General features: G+C 32.7%; 4 protein-coding genes across 4 annotated transcripts; all 4 read left to right on the forward strand.

The window, feature by feature from the left end:
- The first annotated feature begins 268 nt into the window (after positions 1-268).
- On the forward strand, positions 269-9666 carry LOC148179080 (uncharacterized). Its single transcript, XM_088050420.1, has 26 exons — positions 269-583; positions 945-1237; positions 1286-1430; positions 1478-1624; positions 1673-1911; positions 1960-2106; positions 2154-2421; positions 2468-2650; positions 2700-2890; positions 2941-3121; positions 3171-3314; positions 3364-3547; positions 3596-3703; positions 3752-4019; positions 4068-4341; positions 4389-4721; positions 4773-4929; positions 4984-5203; positions 5252-5359; positions 5416-5812; positions 5859-7145; positions 7191-7262; positions 7308-8531; positions 8581-9272; positions 9324-9417; positions 9465-9666. Exons 1-26 carry the CDS (start codon positions 490-492, stop codon positions 9590-9592), a joined length of 7578 nt encoding a protein of 2525 aa, XP_087906546.1. The 5' UTR covers positions 269-489; the 3' UTR covers positions 9593-9666.
- Positions 9667-10650: 984 nt separating this feature from the next.
- fln (flightin) lies at positions 10651-13367 on the forward strand. The gene is made up of 3 exons (XM_088050421.1): positions 10651-10762; positions 10817-11040; positions 12993-13367. The coding sequence occupies exons 2-3, from the start codon at positions 10820-10822 to the stop codon at positions 13282-13284; spliced, it is 513 nt and encodes a 170-aa protein (XP_087906547.1). The 5' UTR covers positions 10651-10762; positions 10817-10819; the 3' UTR covers positions 13285-13367.
- Positions 13368-18732: 5365 nt separating this feature from the next.
- LOC148179082 (uncharacterized) lies at positions 18733-22039 on the forward strand. The gene is made up of 3 exons (XM_088029380.1): positions 18733-18828; positions 20733-21050; positions 21400-22039. The coding sequence occupies exons 2-3, from the start codon at positions 20736-20738 to the stop codon at positions 21892-21894; spliced, it is 810 nt and encodes a 269-aa protein (XP_087885506.1). The 5' UTR covers positions 18733-18828; positions 20733-20735; the 3' UTR covers positions 21895-22039.
- A 1628-nt stretch (positions 22040-23667) lies between these two features.
- On the forward strand, positions 23668-25354 carry LOC148179083 (G2/mitotic-specific cyclin-B1-like). The gene is made up of 6 exons (XM_088029506.1): positions 23668-24306; positions 24359-24408; positions 24456-24575; positions 24625-24780; positions 24830-24991; positions 25043-25354. Exons 1-6 carry the CDS (start codon positions 23781-23783, stop codon positions 25352-25354), a joined length of 1326 nt encoding a protein of 441 aa, XP_087885632.1. The 5' UTR covers positions 23668-23780.
- Positions 25355-25527: the final 173 nt, after the last annotated feature.

Consider the following 25527-nt stretch of genomic DNA (forward strand, 5'->3'; position numbering starts at 1 on the left):
AAAGAAAATTTTCTAATCCTCAGAATCTTAAACGGGACTTAAAATCATAATTAATATTTTTTTAATTGATTGCGTTTGTTACAATTAATTAATTTAAAAACTTTTTTAATTTGTAATTTACATATTATTACGTAATTCAATTGAACTGCGAATTAAAAAAAATGTATAGACGAGGCTTTTGACACGTTTTATATTAGGACAACAAGAATGCTAAAAATATTTTTTTTTCAAATCTCCCGCCATTTAACACTATCTGACAGATATAAAGGCTTTGACAAAAGTTTGACAGTTTGGACTGTGGATGAAATTCGCCGCGCGTTAAATGCGTTTATTATGATTTACAACGCATGATGTACTCCAATGTTGTTCTATACAGTGATAGTGTTTAAAAAAGTGAATTAATGTGTCAAACGACTTTATGATAAACAGCGTGTTTGCAAATTCATGTGATCTTGGAGCGAAATTGTTGTTAACCTTACTTTTTTCAAAATGTCAATTTCTGTTACAAACCATGTAAATATATCACAAGCGGCGTTAAAATTTTTAGTTCAAGAAGAAATTGTTGATAATGAACCTGCACGAGGTAAGTACTTGTCTTTTCATGCGTTATTTGACGACATTTCACCAAAAAATTCTCGGAGGAGGTGGCTCCAAATCCATCAAATTTGAAATGTTTTGTTGCCGCTGCTGATAATTTCTTTTATTACTTCTTCAGGTAGTTATTTGTGCCGCCAATTGTTTGCTATAAAAATATGTTATGTTGAAATTGTTTATCCAAAAATTACGCGTCAAAAAACAGCTTATAAAAAATTATTTATAAACTGTCTTAAGTAGGTTTATGATCTCGCTCTTAGTTCTTTGGAGCCAAACTTTTATCCTTACTATGCAATAATCTGTACCTGTACAAAATTATAACATCAAGAACCATTGCATACTTATTTCAGAATGGCAAACAAATGGAGAAGTGCTCTCCAATGCAGATTATGCATGGATTTCCAGTGGAGCGCGTTTACAAGTTATTCACACCAAAACCGGAAATAAAGTGGGTTCTTGGACCTTCGGTTGGATCTTGAAAGACTCCAACACCGAAATCATATGCGTCCGAGAGATTCAAAAGCCAAACGGGGGACTTCCACTGTTAGCCATAGCAATAGACTGTGATTTTAGCGGTGGAATGATCTGCATATTTGATTTTATGACGTCTAAAGTTGTGCGAGCAATACAAATAAAATCGAAGGTTTGTTTAGTATGGAGTTGTAATTCAAGTTTAATGGTAAAATTTTAGATTACTTCTTTACACGTTATCGATGCGGGATATGATGTTTTTACTCTACCTGGTCCTTTAAGAAACTTTGATGGTATTATTGCAGTGGGCACAGCAGGGGGCGATGTGTACTTAGTAGATATCTGTAGACAGATTTGTGATGAAGGTACTTTATCATTCAACTTTGAATTTTGCTGACTCTCGTCGTTACAGCATTAACAGTAGGAGGTTTGAATGATATACGAGACGAGCTGAATCCATCGTTACTTTTAAACATTACATCAAGAGATTTGGAGAGAATAGAACACCACAAGGAGTTTGCTGTTAGAAATAGTCAGCATTTAGCGATTCATTTAAATGGTTTGTGTAATAGTTATGAAAAATGTAGTGGTAAAGATTCTGTTTTAGTTGTTTTTGATAAGTCGACAAAACACTTTACTTTGAAAGGCCCCAAAGGAGACGATCGTATTCATGTCAACAAAGATGAAGTTGCAGTTAGCGCTCTTTATTACTGCCCACAACTTGGTTCATTGTTAGTGGGTTATAACTTTGGAGCTTTACAACTGTATAATTTAATGAATTTAGAATTAGTTTATACGTCACCTGTATGGGAGGAACATATTCCGATTTCAGATTTTTCCATACAGGTCTGTTTTATATTCGTATGGTATCAATTTGACAAAGATCACTTTCAGGAGCCTGCTGATGACCCTAAAGCTGTCTGTTACATCTGGGCTATATACAGTACTGAAGAACAACGCTCGTGTTTACCGATGGCTATAATGTACGCGTTTTGCTACCAAACCAAAGAATACCATGAAGGTTACTGCTGCTTATACCAAGTAACATCTTACTATGTGTACATTCTTGGTTTAATTTTTGTTTTCAGGATTTTATTAATGCTTCAATACAGTATCAAATGGAACTTGGCATTCCCTTCGAACACCACAGTACATCGAAACCACGTGGGGGTAATTGCTTAAAAATAAAGTCTATTTATCATGGGTTATCTAACAGAGAGGGACTTCATCATGAGTCAAATGAAGATAATTTTACTTTATGTGTATTTGTGTGGAATGTTCGTTTCAGTAACAAGCAAACTGAGACGTTTTTGGCCATCTTTGACTTGAATCAGTGGTACAAAGAGCAGATGCCAAGTGAGTAAACGCGATGTTTGCATTGTATATTTATTTTTTATTACAGGTGTTCCTAATTCCGAGTATTACTCGACGTATTTGCTTCAACTTTGCCCAAATGATCTGATTAACTCAGCAACTAACAAATCTGCCCCATTATTGGATATCCACCTCGTTGAAAACTCGATCCAACAGTTTCGAGGGGCACAAAGGCTGGAAGAACACTTTTATCCCAACTCTATTACTTTTGGTACGATAAATTGTTTATTAATATTTTCTGTTATAAACGAAACTTCTAGGTATCGTTTGCTTGCGAGAGAGCGACACGATTTTCCTTCGGAATTACGGCGTCCAAAAGGCGTTGCTTGTAGAAATTGAATCAATGGGTCCGTTATGTTTGGTAGAACCAGCATTGATTTATCAAGAAATTGTTGGTTTAGGACTGGTACCGCTGTTTGTAGATTTACCAATTAATGCTCCAATAACCACAGTTAGTTTATCCTCGGGAGTGGCAACGTTTATTTCATTGATTAATTTTAGAATCAACAACGAGAGATTATTCTGGGGGCAGCTCTTGAAAACCATTTGATTGGATGGCTTTGCAAATGTGCATCCGAATGGGCGAATGGAAGCTTTCTTTCGGCCGGTTGTTCACTAGATTTTCTTATTATGTGGGCTTTTCAAAGAGCAGTTACGCTTAAAAGCAACTGTGACAATTTTTGTAAGTTAAATTCTGTTGTTTTGATTTGTGTTAAGTTTAATGCTTGTAGGTACGTCTCTTTTTGACTACTCTGGAATAAGACTAGACAACAACACCAACATGTTACTCAACCATTGTAGAAGACAACTGACAAATCTATGCTCCTTGTACGCTTTTATAATTCAAAAGTTCTGGAATTTCATATCAAATCACGGTAAATTTTTAACGCGCTTTTTGTCACAAAGTTGAAAATATTTTTTCAGCCTTAGTAGAAGAACAGTTCAAGTCTTTAGAAACAGGTTGTGTGTATTTCAAGGTTTTGCAATGGTTATTGAACGTAGGGTTGTTGCCTGAATGTCCTATTTCCTCTTACCCACGTTCAGATGATGTAGATCGTATCAGTGCCCCTTACCCGTCAGAGATATTAGCTGAATTTTACAATCACAGGTTTGTTTTTCATATTCAATTCTCGATTTTCGATTTTCAAAATTTTAGGAGGGCGTTATTGAAAATTCTCAATGAAGAGAATTTTTCTTCTTCAGAAAGTGTACTTTTTATTGACGCCTTAATTGAACGAGAATGTGGCGGAAACATCTTACAAGAGTGAGACGTTCTATAGCATTGACTTAATTACCAATTTAAATTTTTTAGAGAGTGGCACAGTGATGGTGGTAACGGTTTATACCCACCACCGTCTTTACAAGCTCTTTTGAGGACTTACTTGATAGATGACGTAAATTTATTTTACAAGCATTCCGTTATCATGTACGTCTTTCTGGATCTAGCTATGACTTTGGATCAAGAAAAATACAAACTTGTTATAACTCATCTAATCAAATTTCCGGCTGTCTTTAACGTTAGCCCCAGTGTTATTAAAATTACTCAAGGATTTTGGCAGCTGGATCATTGTGATTTTAACGTAAGGAACAATCACGAGTCTTAAACAAGCTCAATTTTTCTGTTTTAGACTGCTATGTCTCTTCTCCTAGATCCTCTTGTTTCACCAAAGGACTTGACGCAATGGCATCACACAATCGTACTAAGAGCTTTGATGCTGCAGAAACAGCACAATTATGCATTGTACTATATGCAGGTTCGTAAACCTGTTCTAAATGAAGATGGTGACGTTCTTACTGCTATAAGTCTGTATGTTGCGAATAACATGATAGATGAGGCTTTTTATTTTGTCAAGCACTTCAATAGTCACAAACAAGAGCTATTACTATTCCATTTGTTTAACGGTAAGCTTTGAATTGTAGTTTCTTATCCTATTGTTTAATTCCAACAGAATGTAAGAAAAATGAAAAACTGAGGTCTCTAATCTACCGCTCGCTTAATTCCTCTGACGAAAAAGCGTTCCTGAAATATCTTACCAAAAACAATGAACTAGTTGCGGAAGATTTACACGTCTACTACCATATACTAAGGTCCCATTTTATAGAAGCGTTCGAAACTCACGAACGAACTGTTCCCAACCAAATAGAGAATCAAGGGCTGCTGGGACAAGAAAATGCAATCCCTAGGGATAAGCTGGTTTCTTCTTTGAAAAAACTGTTACTTGGTTTCAGCCATGGCATTTCCGATATTTCACATAAAGAATACCGCAGTATTTGGCAGCAAGGTACTCATTTAATACTTATAAATGAATTTTTTAACAACAGTTTTTTTACAGTCCCGAAACCAACAGCAATGCCTGTTGTTGTTCAGAGCTTTCCAGAAAAAGTACGTTATAAATCGACTGCAATTGCAAGTGATTTTGGGAAAGCTCTACAGAAGTTCGAAATGGATACGCAAAGGACACCTTTTACTCCTAATGCATCGTCCAACAGGTACTTAACTAAACTATTTTATTAAACTTTTATTTACAATTTGTTTTTCACCAGAACTCTTCTTATTACTCCAAGAGTTCTTGACGTGCACTCCGAAATGACTGACTCGTCTCCACCTGCATCTAAACGAATGAAGGTTTCTCCAAGACTAAGCACATCACTTTCCATTTCCATACCATCTAAGCTAGAAACGCCACTTGTTAAACGTAAAACCCCTAAAGCACGGGACAGTAATGAAGAACGTAAAATTACGACACCGCACAGCATTCTTAAGGTGCCACCAATCATTTATCCTTGCCCGTTATTTAACGATAATTTTTAGGTAAAAAATTTTATAAGTGATACACGCTCACAAAAGGATGGAGAGTTCGAAGACAACTTTAATGAATTTGAAAAGTTGGAATATACTCCAGTAAACACAAAAGTCAAGGTTAGTATTAAAATTGTTTTTATTGATTTTTGTCGTAATTAAACACTTTTCTTCAGAAGTCAGGGTTGGGTCTTTCGCCACGTAAACCTTTGCTTAAATCTTCTCCCGTTGTTAGATTCGAGGGGTTGAAGAATACTTCATCGAACAGTTTGAACGACACTCGCAGCAGTTTGCGGTCTCCACAAAAATTATCATTGTCTCCTATTAAATCTAATGATTTATCCTCGAAAAATTCCTCAACAGAAGATGAAATTTTCTATTCTCCTGAATCGTCTCTGGAAAAAGAACAAGCACATAAAGAAACAGCAGTTTCCAGAGGAGAAAATCAAACAATTGAAGTTGAAGCGTCTACTAGTCAAAAGTTATCTGTCCTTCAAGATCCTAATGAGAATGCTGAAACTAAACCGACTTCAAGCCCTAGCTATTCTCCAAAAGGAAGAAGAAGTTACAGACGTAAGATTGAACTTATTTTTTTCCGAGTAATCAGTTTTTTTTTCAGGAACAATACAAGTCACGCCAGTTAGATCAAGTCCCAGGTTGTCAAGAAATTCAAATTTGACCAAGGAGTCACTGGAATCTCCACTAAATGTTTCTGAAGAACCAGAAGTTCCCAGTACTCTTGAAAAACTGCCGGAAGAAAAACCTGAGTCTACCAGCGAATCTCCAAAGGGGTCGCCAGCAAAGTCAAAATTACGCCCACGAAAGTCATTATGCCGACAGGTTTTGGAGACGAATACTATTAGTAGAGCTTTAAACTCACCGCTAGAATCTCCAAGGAGTAGAAGATCAAAATCCAGTGTTACCACCGTCGAAAAAACAACTAAGGTTGTTTTAGAATCGGCAGTAAAGTATGAAGATGGAGAAGAAAAACAACACTCAAGTTTGATTAGAAAACATAATCTTACCGCTAGTTTTGTGGAAGCAGACTTAAATTCGTCTTCATTTTCAGAATGTTCAATTCAATATTCAAATGTTGAAGGGCCAATATTATCAGATTCTATACGGGAATACCTGAATAATTCAGAAAAGGGTGTTTCCACTGTTAAAGAATTTAGCTCCAGTGAAGTTTCTAAAAAGGGCTTGGACGTATCTGAAAGTGGCTCAAACGAAGAACATGCAGAAAGTACTGTTTTGGAGGACATTGAATCAGTAACAAATAAAGAAGATATAGTAAGACCTGCAGAAAATGAAAACACAGCAAACAAGTCCGCCCAGCTTTCAAACGTATTGCAGGAGACAAATGATTCACTTGATGTCAGTAGTCGAGATAAAAGTATTAGATCCGTTCTGGACAGTACTGCTGGAGAAGTCCTTTCTTTGTCTTCTTACGATTCAGCAGCGCCAAAATTGTCCAAATCCATGGTCGATTACATAAAAGGTCGTAACAATGAAAGTGAAGATGAAGTTATGGAAGTTGACGATTATGTTGAACCTGAAAAACCTAAAGTTGAAAAAGATAAAAAGATCAATGAAGAAAAAGTATACACCACTTTAACCACTAGCATCCCAACTGAAGCTGAAAAGCGTGATACAACAATGGAATTGGTGTATGAGAAAAAGAACAAAGAAAAAGAAAACGTAGATGTTTCTATTGGTAGTTCGGCAAGTGATCGACCTTTAGATCCAGAAATGAATAATTTTGAAATTTCCGATGATCTTCGCTTTAATGATGGTATTCTAGTTGAGAGTGAGGTCACTTTGGAAGAAAATGATTTATGTTACGGTCAACAAAGTACACTTGAAAACGTTTTGGAAGACAACATTGCAACTCCATCTTCTCTAAATGGTAAGTTTTTGATTTTTGGAAATCATTATAAAATTTCGATTTCAGTTCTTGAGAAAAACGTTTATAACGAAAGTTTTGAATCAGCAGACAACATTGCAACTTCATCTCCTTTAAATGGTAAATCCTAATTCTTTTAAATGATTTATAAAATTATAATTTTAGTTCTCGAGAAAAACGTCTATGATGACAGTGACGAGTCCGAAGAATCTGATGAGAAAAAGCCCCACGTTGCAAGTAAAGACCAAGATATTGATAAGAACAATGGTGAAGAGAATGAAGTCATCGAAATCGGCAGTTCTAGTGAAGAAAGCGACAGCAAAGAAGAAGACTCCAGTCGTTCCGATACAGATTCTTCGTCTAGCTCATCTGATTACGAAAACAATGATCAGGATTACACATCTCAAAGAAAAATCTTTGAGTCTGACTCTTTCAGCTCTAATTACCGCTTTTCTCATAAATTCCAAAGAAATGAAGATATCAAGGAAATAAGCGAAAGTAGTGATGAAGAACTTGAAGAAGCTAAAGAAGGTTGTGGGTTGTTTGAGGGTAACATAATTTTCGAAGGCGACAATGAAAACACTGTAGAACCAAGTCAAAAGAAAGAGGATTTTGAAAAAACTGATGTCGACCAAAGAACGGTGGAACCACAGGATGAAATTGACCAAATATATGAAGATCTAGATGAAGAAGAACCGTACAAAAATAAACCAGACAAAGAAGTGGAATACGCATCATCTTGTGGTGTAGAGATTGTTGAATGGCATGATAAATCAGAAGCTTCTGTAGATATGGACGAGTTAAGTTATTCTATTATTGAAGATACCACAGAACCACAACACGCTGACTTGGTAGAAGCTTCTACTAATATGGAACAATGTGTTGAGGGTCACGTTGAAACACAAGTTGTTGAAGAATATCCAGCTGAAGAGCAAATTACAGAACAAGTACAAAATCCAGTTCCACAGAATGATACTGATAATAACCAAAACACGAACAGTGCAGAAGTTACATCGTCAAAAGAAGATCCGGTAGAAAACGAGGATGAATGTTTAGAGGACATTGAAACTACTAGTAGTGGAGAAACTCAGGCGAAAGATTTAAAGTCTGTACCGGATGAAGGAATAAAACCAACTGGACAAATTGCTAACGAAATGAACGAAGAAGAAGTAGAGCAAGATGAATTGGAAACTCAGGCAAAAGATTTAAAGTCTTTACCGGATGAAGGAATAAAACCAACTAGTCAAATTGCTAACGAAATGGACAAAGAAGAAGTAGAGCAAGATGAATTAGAAACTTTGACTTGTCCCACTAAAGTGAAGAAAGATGAATTAGAACAGGACGAATTGGAATTTTTAACGTATTCTGGACATTCAGCGGAAATATCGAGTATTTTCTTTAATTTTTTATTACTTCAATTGTAAATATAATTTTTCAGAATCAACTTCAACCTCCTCGAAACGTACCAAACAGACAAAAGGTAAAAAAGAAGTTGAAACAAAAAAAGAAGCCTCCAGAAGCCGCACGAAGAGAACAATTTCGGGCAAATCTGAACAAAGCCCTGAAAAAAATACTACCAAAGATCCAGAGCCGGCCTCGAAACCTGCAAGAATTCTTCGTCCTAGACGAAACACCACGGACGCAGCCCCCTCTCGAATTGCAAGTCTTCGCAAACGCAGTGCAAGTGTCGATGAAGTGCAATCCGATACCTCGGAAACTACAGAAAAAGAACTTGTATCTAATTCTCAAAAATCTAGATCTCTAAGAAGCACTTCCGTTGTAAACTTACCTTCAATAGCCGAAGAAAAGAAAACTGAGAATCTTGAAGATTTCATCGTACAGAGACGTGTGACAAGGCAGCAAGTCACATTGTTAGAAAAAGCGGAAAAGGCAGTACACATGTTACCCATTGTTGTGCTTGATAGAATGCCGGTTACTAAATCAGATGGGAATGAATCATCTTCACCAGTCAAAGCAAGAAGAACGAGATCAGCTTCACAACCAGTCGAAATACGTCGTAGATCTAAAAGCAAAACACCAGTGCAAAGTGTGAAATCCACTTCAAAAAAAGAATCCACGGATAAAGAACGCCACGTTGCCAAGCCGAATACTTCTAAGGCGACCGTTCATGTAATAACTTTTCCATTACAACGAGTTTCTTATTGCATTTACAATTTTTAGGAACAAACCGAACATAAAGAAGAGGTTACGCCATCACCTAGAGCAACCAGAAGTAGGACCAGATCTATGTCGTCCAATTATTCAGATGACTCCTGTAAGAATAAATATTTGCAATGATTCAACGCTAATGTTTTATTGCAGTGGCATCTGATACCAGCCAATTCGGCAGACGGAGACGGAAGGTTTTGCCTCAAATTCCAGAAGAAACCGTATCAGAAAAATCTGTAGTTCCAAAAAAGCGAACACGTCAACATAGTTCGCAGATATAATTTCATTTTTAAGTTTTTTTATATATTTTTGCTTTTGTAATGTCATCGTGTAAATACCCCGTTCTTTGTAAATATTTTGGATTTTTATTTGTCCTTGCATACTTTGTTCAAGAGGTAATAATTTCGGAATATCGTGAAAATTAAGGAATAGAAGCTAAAAGACTCAAATAATTAAACCGTCCCTTGAACCGCACGTGTCCTGGTTCATTGTTTTATACTGCTGGCTCGTCGAAGACCACGTGGAGACTATTTGAAAAATGAGTTTAAATTTATATCGATAAACGTGACAACTGAGAATGTGAATTGATTGAACTTGTTATCACGCAAAACAATTTTTTTGCATTCTCATAAGGCCACAGGTAACCAACATACCAACGTATTGTTAAACTTAACGTTGGAATTTCGCCTGTCCTAAATATAACTTGCTAACGCAACCGAGTTAATTATTATTTTAAGAGAAAAGAAAATAAGGACATGTTTTGGGAATTGTCCAAATTACCCTAATAATAAAGATTTCATCGATTTTTGAACATAGACATTAATATCAATTACAAACAGCATTCACGTGTCGGGCGTAACTTATCTACGTTAGCAAAGTAATTTATTACGCAAATGAAAATTTGTTAATGTCGCTTTTATGTGAGCTAACTTCTGTACTAATTTAATATATGCCCACTTACTATTGGTAAACGTAACAAAGGCATTGCTAAAATGTCATTTCAATTCTATTTTTACAGTGAAGACTGCGACACAAATAGTGGACCTGCCAACACTGCAATAATTTATAGCTTTATTGACATTAAGGAAGGAACCGAAAGTTTAAGATGATACAAGAGATACTTACTCCCCGGAGAAGAGCTTCGCCTAATTAGATTTTTCCTAAAACATTAAAATAGTAGCAAGCGCTTTTGATGTGACTCAAGTATGCATTGCAATATAAATACATACTGGCATTATTAACGCAGTCCGTGCGTTTGTCATGTGTTGTTATTGAAATGGCGGGGGTCACCAGGGTTAAGGTAGCTTTAGTAGGGATAAATAAAGGATACACGTTACGATTGGCAAAGTATCATTTGGCGGGGAGGATTCAGGTCTGTTTAAAACTGTCGAAGTGTCGACCATTATACTTTAGAAAAGTCTTCCTTACACTCTTAGATCTTAATTGTGGTGGTTGGTTAACGTCGTGCTCTTACATTCGACAGACTTATCGATCGATACTTGTAGATTATGGATGATGAAGGAGGAGATTGGTTTACTGACGCTGGTGACGATGTAAAAGCAGAACCAGAAGTAGCAGCCGCTGGTGCTCCAGCCGCCGAAGCTGGAGCTGCTCCTGAGGGCAACGATGCAGCTGCTCCAGCTGCAGGTGGAGAAGAGAAAGCGCCGGAAGAAGCCGAGGATGAATATCTCGATCCTAACAAGTTACTGTTATTCAAACACTGGATAAGGTATGTTAAGGGTTGTTTGTTTTAAAAAAAATTGAAATTAGAATAATACTCTTATACAACTTCCAACTTTTTTTTGTTATTTTAACTGAGTGCTGTTTTGCAGTTATGATAAATTGGAGCTAATTTTGCTAATTTATCTTTTATAATAGTATCGGACTAGCCAAAATTTTAGACAAATTTGCAATGTTGTTTTGATACCTCTCAAATTTAAGCACCATTATAATTAAAATTAAATTAATTAAAAATTACTTGGGTGATTAATGTTAAGGAATTTGCTCCATTGGAAACAAAGTGCTTTAAACTTGCTTATTTATCTTTGTGTTTGGCAGCTCTAACTTTTTGGCAGTTACATCTTCTAACTACAACAAAATAATTAGGAGAAAAAATAATATAACCTTCGAATTCGACCAGAAAATGAGTAACAATTACGCAACCTGCGTACGAGTTTAAAATAATATTTTTAACGTCATTTAAAATGAACAGTGAAAATGAGCAAAATTAAATTTGGTTGCCTTCCTTTTAGCTTTTCTATTTTTAAGAGAAACAATAGTCAGTTTTGTTTGGTCCAGGTTGTTGAAACTACAATAGATTGGAGGTTAAAAGCTTATTTATATGTTAAATAAAATAATTTTCCGCTTTCGTTTTTATTTTTTCAAGGCATGACATTGTGTCCTTTTTTCTTCGTTTTGATGAAAATATATAAAGTGAGTGTTCTTGGCAATTCATTTTAAAAATGTTTATAAGAATCAAAAATCTAGGAAACATAAAAATTAACATATGTATTATGTACACATTTGGGTGTGACATTCAATTTCACTTTTTCTTTTTGTTTCTCAAATGCTCATCGAACTAATTCTTCTAACAATCAAAAAAAGACTTTCCGACACAATAGATTTATTAAAGTTGATCTGCCACTATCGTTTTTCGAAAAATCTTAAAATGCTCTACAGAAATACTAGCCTTGATAAAAATGAAAAATTAAATAAAAATAACTCGATTTATGTACAATCAAAATTTGAAGACAAGCTATTTTGGTGCACAATATTTTGCGAAGTTTCACTATTTCCTTTAACCAGTTTATCAGTTTATCCAAAGAGACACTTTTTCAAGAAAATAAAAACAGAAAACGGGAAACAATATTTCTATTGTGGTGCTAAAAAAGTCTAGCTGCTGTGAGAAAAATTAAATTGTTTAACATTATATCTACTGATTAGACATAACGTAAATTATGTGGAAATATAAATGACTACAGTTTAGCCGCAAACGAATTTTTCATCTCAAACTTACTTCATCTCCATCTTGTAGTCTTTATTCATCAAATAAAATCGCTTCTTCGCCAAAAATAAATTGCACATTTACCATTTCGGCCACAGAAAAATCGCGATTGTCACAAATATCAGCAACCATAATTCCCTGACGAAACACGAGAATGAACTAAAGAATCAATTATGTGCTTGCGTAAATTCTATCAACGATTCGCAAAAAACCTATCCGAAAGTAATCCGTTTTTTGCCCCATTCGTGAAAATACGATACGAATATGCTTATCTAAATAGTTTACGGTGATATTGGAGGAATAAGAAAAATTTTTTACACAGAGTTTAAAATTGAAACCCGAAAATTAAATATATTACAAAAAAAAAATAAAATAATATCTGTGGGGTACTACTAAAATTGATGAATTTCTATTAAATCCCAAGGGTCCTGAATTGAAAAATTAACATAAAACCAATTCAGGACGTACAGGTAGATAAATCGACTTTTCTTCATAACATGACTGTTTTTAAGATTCGGTAGGTCAAAATAGTAAATTCTCAAATACCGACGTCGTATATGGCAGTCATATTGTAAATACTATAATTAGCAATTTACTATTGATTTTTAAAAATTTTATTTTTTAAGTCAACATCGATTTAATGATTGCCGACCTTAAAATTTGCTTTTTTGTTTCAGGCCCAAATTTCTACAATACAAATATCTCTATGACTATCGACAGAACTATTACGACGACGTAATTGACTACCTTGACAAAAGAAACAAAGGATTACGCCGAGAAATCCCTCATCCTCAGACATGGGCTGAACGTACACTTCGTACATACAACAGCAAACTGAATAAGATCGAAAGCTTTAGAAGATATGTGAACGACACCAAACTTGTTACACAAACGAAGATTAGTGGAGCTTTTCAACTGCATCATTCTAAAAATTATATCAATAGGCGATACTCTTCGATTTTAGTTTAAAAAGGACTGCTCAAAAATATGTGAATTTAGCGTCATATTATTTAATTTATACGCAACGATTAAAAAATAAAGTTGACTTTTAATTTGTTTTTTTCTCCCAAAATATGGGGTGACTGTTTAAAGGGCTTTGATACATCATTTGATCTCTTGACAAACGCTTATTATTAATGGAAAGCTGAATGTTTTATTTATAGTTTTAGTAGGTACGTATTTTGATTACTTTCTTTAACGATTTCGCCCAAGATATACTTCCATAGGTAAGTAAGTAAGTATAGTAGGTATACGAATTAAATTTTGCAACTTGACATTACTCCTACGCTCAGATTAACATGATTCATTCAATATACGAGCTTTGTGTCTAGGGTTCTAAGCATTTGTTCTGTGGGAGTAAAAATAAAATAGTAGTTTACTCGTAGCTAGTTTGGGGCTAACCCAAAATAATCGTTGAGTGTAAAGACACAATCAGACATTCTCATTTTTATAGTTACGTAGATTAAAATATAATTAAATTCTGTCTACAAAAATATACTTTCAATTAGATTGAGTCTGAAACATAACATTTCTGAAATTTTAATTTTCAGAAAAAAATACCTGGATAAAGTATAAATGAACAAAATGTTAATGGATGAAAATAGAGAGACTATCTATTTTAGAGAAAGTTATATTATTTGGGATTTCTCTCGGGATTTCTGGTTTCCTTTATAATGAAGCTTGATCGTCATGCATAATAAATATGTTTATTAATTCAACAGGAACCGTTTCATCTTCTGGCTAAATTAATTGTGAATAATTAAGTAGGTGCACTGAAAAGTTGTGGTGGTTTTAATTTTGCAAAATTAATAATTTAATTACCATACCCTATAAATTAAGTTATAAAAGCTTAAAGGAGTATACCGGATACTTATGAAGTTAGAAAAATTAAGAAGTCTATTTATTTATGTTTTTTATGTGGGCACTAAGCAAAATTTACCATTTCTGATATTATTTAATTTAAATAAAATTTTTATCACTATCTTAATTTTTATGTTTTTAAAAAAAATCTGCCCTATTTCATTACATCCAGAATTTTAAGGAGTTAGCGTTTTGTTATAATTTTTTTGAGAAATACGCTCAGGAACCATTAATTTCATCTTTAGTACTCTATTAATACTGCAGTTTGAGAAGATTTATTAATACTTTCTAACAAATAAGTTAACAGGTGATGGATGGGTGGAATGTCGACAACAGTAGAGATTTATTTATGAGCATTATTGATATTTATTTTTCTTTAAAGTTATGTAAGTACGAGTATGTACCTAATTGTGTTATTTGCTAGAAAATGAGTTGTGAGAATTTGTCAAATTCGTGTCTAGATCTTCGTCTTTTCAATTTAGTATCATTCTTCTTCTGGGCGTAAACTCAAAAAACGACATGGAGCCCATTTACAAATTCTGAGCAGTTGGCGTTAATTGTTTTTTTTGTTTCTTGGATTTCTATAATTTCTTCAAATGCGATATTTTAAAGCTGCTGCTGTTGAGATTGTGGGAAAAGCGGAAAGGCAACCCTTGGCAACAAGGGTACTTTTAAAATTAATAGTGAAAATTACTGCAGTTTATACAACACCGTTATAGAAGAATAGGCCACCTTAAAAATCTATAAAATATTAAATTAATTTGTATTTTTTGAATAATGACTAAAAATTGTACTTGACTCAAACTAGCAAATCCAATGGCTTTGAATCCGTAAAGCTTGACAGAGTACGGTTCCATACAATTACTCATAAAAATGAGATACATTTTTTTAGTTTCTTTGTTCCAAAGGTACCAAGAACACTGAGCCAATGTATCAAAAGTTTCACCAGTCTAAAAAACTTTTAAACATAAAATTGAAATGATTAAAATTACCATATCTTGGATTTCCTGTGACCATAAAATTATTAGAGCTATTAAATAAAATTCTACTGCCACCACATTTAAAATCACATAAATGTTATCTATATAACATTCTGAAACAGGTCTATTAGAAAAGTCTAAATAAAAATATAATCGAACTTGTAAACAATTGGTAACAAGAGTGATGTCACTTAAAAAATAAATCAATCCGTAGGGCTGTGACCACTTCATAAAACTACTAAAGATGTTTTTCCAAAACCTGCAACACTCTCATGAGAAAATAAAATATCCTTGAAGGCACTTACTTTAAATATTCCGCGTGCTGTTTAACAAAACAAACTAAATTGCTCCTTACAATTATTTCGTTAGTTTCGCTTGAGAGATTAGAAATATTTTGGTGTAAGATAATAAATTGAACTTTAATTGAAACAACAACGAAATGCATAAAGAAGACACCCAGTATGGAACAGAGGCGACCGTATAGAACGCTTGCTATCAAAAGATATTTGCAAATGCGTCCAACTAAGAATTTTTCTAATTTCGGAATAATCAACAAAACATTTCTTTGGTAACTGTCACTTGAAAGAAAAGTAAGACACACACATAGTTCCAACAAAACAATTAACACTATGTGACACACATACACTCTAAAACATGTAAAGTTTGTAATGTTTTCTGATAGTAACATGTTAAATCTGTTTGCATAGTGCTTGATGTTGGTTTCATTTACCATAATTACTAACATGAAAAAAATACTCTGAAATTGAAGTATTTATTAAAAGGTGCCTAATAAAAAAATACTTACATAAAGTGATATACACAATGTAGGCATGTAGCTAACGAAACTCTTTTTATAATTAAACAGAAAATCAACTGAAATTGAAGTATTTATTAAAAGGTGCCTAATAAAAAAATACTTACATAAAGTGATATACACAATGTAGGCATGTAGCTAACGAAACTCTTTTTATAATTAAACAGAAAATCAAAAACTTCCAAATAAAGTATGCCGACAAGGAAAAATAATATTGATAGTGAAATTTTTTTTGTAATTGTGTGATAAATCGTTTTATCCATCAAGTCAGGCATATTTTTAACAGTTATTTGGTTTGACACGATGCATTTCAACTTGGTCAACAACAATTGTGATGAGTTAGTAAAAATCATTTGACTAACTTGTCTAACTAGTCAACTCACTAGCTTCTAAGATTATGGACAACAACAATTCAATATTCCAGTCGAAATTTGGTCTCATTAGACGTCATTATAATAACATCATTCCAATGAGGTCTCTTTTTGGTTTGCTATAATTTAATGTTGGTCTATTTTGATCCAATTTATAGTCATTATTATATTATGGTGATCATGGCAACTTAGTGTGTCCACACTAATAAATTTTTACCTAAAAAAAACTGTAAATTCGATGTGATGTATACATATGTAAATACTTTGCTTCAGTTCCGCGAACACGACCACTAGAGCTTTTTACAATCGACATCATTTAATATAGCTACATACTATCATGAAGTAATTAATTTATTATTAAAGAAACAATTAAACTTGGAACGATTACTAGCGATAAAAGTCTAATTGAAGTAATACACAGGTCATGTCGACCTACTCGAGAATCCATACATCAAACGTCCCTCCAAAGGTCATCTTTTAGCATTTGACAAGCGTATATAAAAATGTATTTCCAGCAAAATGTTCTTCATAACCAAACACTGTCGGACATTTTCCCACAAAAAAAGAGTTAAGTGATTTCTTAAATTGCCAATTTTTGAAAAATACGCAGCAAGAATTTTTAATTCATACCTTCCAGTGAAAAATGATATCTAAATGGTGCATTTTACTTATTTATTACTGTGATATAAACAAAACAAAAATATTTAAAAATTATTGTTTGATAGATCATTCAAATAGATTATGGTTTGAAACTTGGAGCTTTCTAAAATAGAAACTAAGTATAATATGTTGCATATATTTTTTTAGTCGCGTCGGGATTGTAGAAATAGTTTTTAAAAATAATTACTTCTAATAAACTTTCACCTCCACCACCACAATTTTTATCTCAACCACAAAATTATATTTTTTGTTTTTTTCCATGAACAAATGCGCTATATTTCTCTTCGATACACGTAATAAAAATTGGAGGAAGCTCTATGTACCAGTAAATAAATTTTCGATATTCTATTCTTAACAAATTCTATTAGTTTATTAGTTAGTTATTATAGGGTTTTTTAGCAATTATTTTTTAAAATCGTGGATGTGGATGACGATTTTAAAATATATATATAGATAGCTATTTTATAAGTAAATAATACAATGTAAAGGTTGTCATCAAGATTCGGTAATTTATATTTCTACAATACAACATAATTTATTTTGGTTTTATTTATTATTCTATTTGTTTTAAAAGTTTTGATTAACTTATTATACCACATTTATGTTTGATATTGAAATGAGTATTATTTCAAATGCATTTATTAAATGGTTTCTTGAATGCATTCATCCTTTTTGATAATAGTTGTAGTTTAAATTACTGTAAAATTTAGATTGTAGCATACAGTGCCAACTTTTGCTGACCTTTTTCTGTTTTCATTCCTACGCACGGAAACGTTAAAATTTATTACCTACTATTCCATTGGTCGGTCGTACTGTATTAAAACATTATGAATGCAGAAATAGGTTAATTTATTAATACAGGTTGTCTCAAAATTTGCGAATTCCGGGTTCAGAACGTAGTAACGAATTACTTCAGTAGTTCAAAAATTAAAAAAAAATAAAAATTCGGGACTTTCCCACAAAGATATATTGATCTGAATGTGCACTCTTTGAACTGCATTTTCTTCAAATGCAGGTTAAAAATTTCAGTGTTTATTGCTATTTATGGTGTACATGGTTGTGGATAATAATGATGTAAAACAAATTTGTGAAGAATCTGCTTTATTTGGGAGTAAAAAAATCTTAAATTTTTGTCATTTTTCTTAAAAATGGAACGGCAACGTGGCTAGGAATAGAGTCTGTTACTATGGATGCCGCAGCTATGAATTTTGTCAAAATCTGTCACCCTGCTAAAAATTAGATTCAAATGATGGATTTTTATTCAAATAATAAAAATGCAGACATGCTCTATAATTTTTAACTTTACACCTATTAGAAGACAATTTAATCTGTTGAATCTGTTCATTATTGTACAAAATTTAGTGGGTAAAGTTTAATAGAATATTATGTAACGAGAATATTTTGTATTTGTTTACTATAGTTACCATGAACTAATGGCACTTTTAGCAGCCTAGGCCGACACTGTTGACTTTAGCGGCCTAGGCTGCTAAAAAGCTCGCCAAGGATTCCTTTTTAATTCTATCATTGGTGCATAAACAAGAATTTAGCGTTGCGGTATGCGAACAATAGGACTCATTTATAACTAATCATTTTAAAATAGTCAAAAACACGTAAGACTAAATAAATTTAAATAAAAAATAGACTCTTTGGTGAATTTAATTCATCTGTAAACAAGTTTTCACCGAAATATAAAATGAGTCAATGAGTGGGAGTAACGTATTTTGGTGGGAGATTCAGTATCCTCCTGATTATTTCTGTACAGTATTTTAATACGAGCTTTGCATCCGTTGTGCGTAAGGTCTTTATCCTATCGTTGTTTCAGTACTCGGTAAGAAAATGTTTGTTATTCTGTACAATTAAGCTTTTCTTGCTATTAGGGTATGTAGCTTTTCGTACTTCTTACCGATAAATTAGGTAGATACGTAATCTGCTTTTATTTGCTTTATATACAAACATGTAACTTCGAGAGTTGCTTATGGTAACAATATATATGTAAATCCATAAGTATATAAATAAGAAAAAAAATTAACAGTACAGAGGTTTTCTATTTTCTTAAAACTGCATCAACATGTAACCTATACAAATAATCCAGGCCATGCTCTTCTGCTAATAATAATTATTAGAACGCTACCTTCTCAGCTATCTTTAAACTAGAATTTGGGTTTTCAGTAAAGTCATTAGTAAATCATGCTATTTTCCGCGTGAATTATTGAATACATTCAGAAGGTCGCATTCTTTTATCACAACACTGTCGCGATTTTAATAAGGACCCGAAATATGTAAACTTTTACAATTTTTATCAAATAATCAATCGTCTACAAGTAGAAAGTAACTGCACCATAAGCGGTTTTAACAAATTTATGAATTTTATTGCTGAAAATATCGTGAAGTCAAATTCTTCCATGTTTATAGTAGTTTATTGAAATGGCCGCAAAATCCGAATTCAGAATAAGTACATGAATGAAGTTTTTGTGCATGCGTAGTGATGTAGGGCAATTAATTTTAGATTTCGAATGCCAACAACAAGGATAAAGTGAGTTTTCTATCTCCAGTTTCAGTCTATACAAAAACGAAATTGCGTAAGGGGATTTTGAGATTTATATTCAAAATATAAAACACAAACTCAATATTTTTATGTTACGTAAACTGGTTTCTTTTCATAAATAGCACCTGTGTCTTCTACATTTTATTATCCTAGTTTTAAGTTGAAACTTTTTTAAAAATAAAGAAGGGGTTGTTGTTTTTAAACTTTTCAATGTAAAGGTGAAATATTAATTTGTGGTTCAGTTTATTCATTTTAAATTTGTTATGAGCATGAAAGCTGTTTAGTACTAAAAGAGGCAATTTAAAATTTTTCTTTTTCACACTTTTATTGGTAAACCATATTTTTTTTTCAAAAGTATAGTTCTCATAGTAACGTCTGTGGCAAAGGGTCAATATCGAAAGCACTTTAACTTTTGAAAGGCCAATGTTTATTAGTCCTGTTGAACATAATCTAATTTCTTTATCTGTTAATAGAAAACTTTTCAATGTGTTAGACAAACCAAAAAATTTTAATTTTCTGTTAAGTTCTCTGACCTCAAGTTGTTTTAAGTCTAAACAATGATTTTGGCGGTAGTACTACTTTCGGCCCACTTATTACCTGTGCCAAGTTAAAATATTTTAGAATAAGAACGAAAATGTTAGAAATTTTTAATTTTAGGGCAAACAAAAAATTTTGAACTTTTTTCTCAAACAATGAGAGTTGAATGCAAACTACAAGATTTTAGCGTAAAAAGGAGAAACTTTAGATTTTGACCTCTCATGACGATCCCGAAACTCTCAACAGATATTAACTTGTTTGTGCTAAATATTTATATTAATGCTCTTCACTGGAAATTCTAAAGGTATTCATACTTATTTTTTATTATTTCTTTATTGTCCATATAAGTGCATATTTTAAAAAGTACTTCTAAATTTAAGATAAAAAAATTAACCACTTGCGTCCATTTTTAAAAAAACACCAAAAATGGAGATTTCCTACTTACAAGTATCTCACATTTTACGTAGACTAGCTTCTATTCGTGTTCATGTAGCTATGCAGTGGGCGACTCCTATAACTCGTCTTTTTAGTGGAAATTTGCCAACTAGTTTGGATGCAGCTTGACCATAATATTGGCTTATAAACTATCAATTTTGCCAGTTTTAACGTACTCGCACTTCTAGATCTACAATTTAATTTTTATCTTACAGAAAATGTCTGGAAGAACGCTTCTCAGTAGACCCAGAACTCGTATTTACGATGCGAACTACAATATTGGTCAAAATTATTATCGACCAGCTTTGGATCGACTAGACAGAAAATATTCCCCAAGACCACCATCTCCGTTAAGAGCGTCCATCGCCCAAGACATTTTTAACCGCCATGAAGATGCTTTTGCTGATGAAGATCTAAATACATCCCGCAGGCGGGCAGAAAAGCGTATTACAGAAAGCAATCTTTTTGATTCTCGAGGCGGGCGAATTGCTCAACGTGCATTAAATGCGTTCGAAAACGACATTAATGAAGAGGTGCGCTTATGGTTTTGATCATGTTACTTGTTGTGTTCTGTGTTTAACAAATTCAATAAAATATTAGAGGACATATCATAAATGTTGTTCTGTGTGTATCCACCTTTAGGGTGGTGTAGGTAAGTTGTTTTCACTTTTAACATTTTTGTTCGTTTAGTGTTAAGAATATTTGGAAATATAACACTAAATACATTTCTGTATGCTGTCAAATTCTAAAATTAGATTAAACTAAATATAAGATTAAATGTTTTCTAGTTCTATTTCGTGCGTGCCATAAAAATTTCGTTTTCTAAATTTACTCCCTGACGTTTTGATTTTTGTTAGTAATAAACTTTAATTTTCATTGTAGACTGCTTCAGCTTTGCAAAGGATTAGAGCCAGTAAGAAAGTAACAATCGCCAATAACACAGATTTTGATTCTGCGGTTGACAACATCAACTCACAACGTCTTTTGGAGAGATCAGAAAAAGCACTTAGAAGTTTCGGACTTGATGAAAATTCCCGTAAAGCCTTAGACGAAGACATCAGTGTAAAACGACGTTCTCTAAAAGTAACCTACGATACTGACTCTAATTCTAACGATTTAGTCAAATGGAGCCCATTGCAACGTGTAGAAGAAAAAGAAAGTGCTGCTGCTATTAGAGCAAGACAATCTAGAGATAGACTGCTTGATCTAGAAGAGGAAATGAACGCTATAACTGAAAAACAAGTCGCTCGTGAACGTAGAGCTGCTAGATTCAAGGCTCTTGTTGCTGAAAGTTCAGAAGAAACCGAAGCGGCACAGAGCGCTATTAAAGCTGTGGGTCTGAGGTCTCGTCGGGAAGTAGTAACATTTGAAGAGTAGAACACTGATGAAAATTTTCATCGTGCTTTTTATTAATGTTTTTATTTTACTTTTGTTACTTTATCATCAGAATTTCGTATCATTTATGTAACTTAAATTCGATATCATCTATGTAATGGATACAAAATAAATTATTACAGACCAAGTCGCTTACGTTGCGATTTTGCTTGATTATGATAAAGTAAAGAATACCTAAAACTATTGGCCCTTTGGTTCTTTAAGAAGTAATCAGTGTCCTAAAGTTCATACCTTTTTTAGTTGCAGATTCATTTTTTTTAAATCGTTTTTAAATCCAATTGGCAAATTCTCTTATAGTCTTTACTATATTCTAAGGGTCATCATACATCTTTCTGGCATAATTATTCTAATTCTTGAGCTATATTATGAGGATCCTTAATTATATTCTGCTTGAATTCTATTTTGCATTTTTGATTTCAAAGTCATATTTTCATAAGATCCAGAAATCTATTTATCTAGTATACATAGTATGTTAGTTTGGCAAACTCTTGGACTTTATTCTCAATTGTTTATCAACTTTTTAGAGTTGTAAGTTTTAAATCTTAAAAGTTTTGCCAACGTCTTATTTTCAAGCTCTCAAATTCTGAAATACCAAAAATTAAACACGGCCTTTGACAGTCTTAAGAAATCTAAAAACACATTTTACCACTTACTTGAAACACCACTGATGAAAATATCCACCTAAAGCAACAAACCTTAAATTGTTGCTAAACGATTATAGGTACACTTATCCAGTGGCGAACTGGAAATTTTGAGCAAATATTCGATTAATTTTATCTCGAAAACGAAAAGACTTTTACCTAGAGCATTTTTTGTCAATTGATTCTACTTGTCTACACCGTGATTTGTTTGGTAATGTATTTTAAAAACATTCTGTATATCAATATAAACTCAAAAAATACAGTGGATATGAAAAATCTAAAGACAATTATTGGAACAAGCAGGTTTGTGTTCCCAATTTTAAAAATATTTGCTTTCAGACTTTTGATTAGTTAAATTCTAAGGTTCATAGAAATTTTAGGTTTTCAAACTTCAAGATTTATAGAGTTTATAGGTTTATTCGGCACGCTTAAAGTTTTTTGGTTTTAATTTTATCATTCTGGATTTACAAATTTGTATTCTTTCACTGTAAAATGACTGCATTAGGCATAAAATCTGATAATCTCAAAATTAAATTTTGCAGAAACAGATTTATCTACCTAAAAACCTGAAAAGCAGTATGTGTTAAAATGTAAAAAAAACTCAAAAGATCTGAAAGAACTAAAAGCTCTAGTGGATTGAAACAAGCAAATCAAGGAATTTGAGAAAAACAAGTAATTTAAAGAGTCTCAAGAAGCTAAAACACATAAAGGAATTTTTCCAAGACAACCGAGAAACATAATAAGCAATCTAACAATTCTAGGGGTAAGATAAGAATTTCCAATAAATCGAAAATAACAAAGAACTTACAACATAACCCCAAGAATCAATAAGCTAAACGAATTTTAAGAATCAGTTCATAAATAAATTTAAAGGACGATGAAAACCCGGCGCCTCCACTATTATGTGAACATTTTTTTAATTCAAAAAAAGGGATAAATAATAAGTTTTGCAAAACGAATTGTGCAGATATGATTTACATTGATAATGAAAATGATAGAACAAAGGCAATTTGATAAAAAAAATTATATGAATTATGAATCAATAATAAACTTGTGATCAAATTGAAATAAATATGTAATTGAAATTATTTCTTATCAATAAAAGGAAGTTTCATTATTAATAATGGCACACATGTGCCACAAAAGTTAATATTTTTAAATTCAAATAATCTCTATACGCTTTTTGCCCATACAAAAAGTGCATTTCTTCTACTCGATCGCATTTCCATGCCAGATAAAATAGCGAACAATTCTAGTCTCCGCAGTCAGAGTGCAGTAATCATGAACGCAGAAAATCGAAACCTTGTTCGAATTCACAGTGATAAAGAAAAGCCACACGTGAAAATTGTCGCTGAATTAAAACCACGAAATGCTTTAGGCGATATTTGTGGAAATGTTGTGTTACAAAATCAAGTTGTTAGTACCCATAAGAGTGTGAAATCTACAGTTGTTAAGAAGACCAAAAATGTTCGCCCAAAATCAGAGTCAGGCGCAGGAGATACGAAAGTGAAATATTATTTTAAATCAGAAAATGTAACTCAGCGTGAAACTAAGAATGAAGAAGTTTGTTGTTCTGATGAAGTTTTTGTTTCTGGTGTTGATCACTATCTGAATTTTGCAAGCAAACCTTCTGGAGCGGGTTCATCTAAGACTGCAAAAACTGTAAAGCCAATTGAAGAAGCAGACGTTATTAAGAAACCAGTGCAAAAAATAAAATTACTTGAAAAGATTAAAAATAGAAGACAAAAATTTTGTAAGTTTGCTATCCAATAAATTAATTTTATTTTAACCTGTAATATTTTTAGCCGAAGAAAATCTGTACAAAGATCATCTTTACGAAGAAGAATATTTCGAAGTAAATATTAAGTTTGTATTTTCATTAAATTAAATCTTTTATTTCAGGATAATTATCAATACATGCTGCAAATGGAAAACGATTTTATATACAGAAAAGATGTTTTAAAGAACTCCATCGAAGAGAATTACAGAAGAGTTGTGGTAAACTGGTTAACTTATGTTCACGTAAGAATCTAAATTTCACTCGCTTCAAAACTTTACTTTTAATTTTTAGCAATTACTCGGATTGACAGAAAGCACTTTTTTTACTGTTGTTCGTATGTTGGATTACATACTGGCTGCTTGCAAAGTTCCTTCCAAGAAATATTGTTTGGTCGGACTCGCTTGTGTTTGGATTACTAATAAACAATTAGATATTCACTATTTTGAGGTAATAAAAAAAGTAGCCAATTCTTTAACTATGCATTTAATTTTTTTAGGCTCCTAAATTATCAACACTCTTCAATGGAAAATTTTCACGAACTGACCTTCTTACAACAGAGAAGCAGATTCTACGAGTGTTGAATTTTAAAATTCTCTTTCCGGAACCATCGACATTTTTATTTCATTATTTGAAAAGAGAAAATTTAGAGAATAATGCGGTAAGCTCATAAATATTTTACTTACGCGATTTTATGAATTTTCTGTTACAGAAAGTGCGACATAGTGCTATGTTTTTACTAGAAGTATTTGCATTGTTGATAGACTTTTCAACGTTGGCACCTTCAGTGTTGGCTTGCATAGCTTTACATCAGGTGATGATTAAGTATAAAATAGAAGATTCATCTTTTCTGGAATTTGTCAGTGGTCACTTGGTTAATAAAAATTTGTTTTTACAAAATTCAACAAAGTTTGGAGCACGTGCAAGAATTCTAATAGAGTGTAAAACTGCAAGTAACGAAGTTGTAGCAAAATATTCGAAAGAGGAGTGGAGCTGCGTCGCCAAAAATTTTATCTGTAATTAATTTTTAATTTGTTTAACAGTTATATTTTATGTTAATTTTAAATTGTGTAGATTTCTGCTCTAAGAAAATAAATATTTCAATTCTACTTTTCAATTTGACTTTTTGTTTTGATGATATAAAAAAACATTTAATTCAGATGTTGTTATTTAGCGCCAATTTTCAAATTAAAGTGA

Source organism: Gnatocerus cornutus, chromosome 2, assembly GCF_029298725.1.
Source record: "Gnatocerus cornutus isolate USDA-ARS CGAHR chromosome 2, icGnaCorn1.1, whole genome shotgun sequence".
In the NCBI taxonomy this organism is placed as follows: Eukaryota; Metazoa; Arthropoda; class Insecta; order Coleoptera; family Tenebrionidae; genus Gnatocerus; species Gnatocerus cornutus.

Bases quoted from the DNA above. Each gene is read 5' to 3' on its own strand.
- fln (XM_088050421.1), top strand. From the start codon at position 10,820: ATGGATGATGAAGGAGGAGATTGGTTTACTGACGCTGGTGACGATGTA. The intron at 11,041-12,992 runs GTATGTTAAGGG...TTTTTGTTTCAG, and splicing joins TTATTCAAACACTGGATAAG to GCCCAAATTTCTACAATACA.
- LOC148179080 (XM_088050420.1), top strand. From the start codon at position 490: ATGTCAATTTCTGTTACAAACCATGTAAATATATCACAAGCGGCGTTA. The intron at 2,651-2,699 runs GTACGATAAATT...CGAAACTTCTAG, and splicing joins TCCCAACTCTATTACTTTTG to GTATCGTTTGCTTGCGAGAG. The intron at 3,315-3,363 runs GTAAATTTTTAA...ATATTTTTTCAG, and splicing joins GAATTTCATATCAAATCACG to CCTTAGTAGAAGAACAGTTC.
- LOC148179082 (XM_088029380.1), top strand. From the start codon at position 20,736: ATGTCTGGAAGAACGCTTCTCAGTAGACCCAGAACTCGTATTTACGAT. The intron at 21,051-21,399 runs GTGCGCTTATGG...TTTTCATTGTAG, and splicing joins AAAACGACATTAATGAAGAG to ACTGCTTCAGCTTTGCAAAG.
- LOC148179083 (XM_088029506.1), top strand. From the start codon at position 23,781: ATGCCAGATAAAATAGCGAACAATTCTAGTCTCCGCAGTCAGAGTGCA. The intron at 24,576-24,624 runs GTAAGAATCTAA...TTTAATTTTTAG, and splicing joins ACTGGTTAACTTATGTTCAC to CAATTACTCGGATTGACAGA. The intron at 24,992-25,042 runs GTAAGCTCATAA...TTTCTGTTACAG, and splicing joins AAAATTTAGAGAATAATGCG to AAAGTGCGACATAGTGCTAT.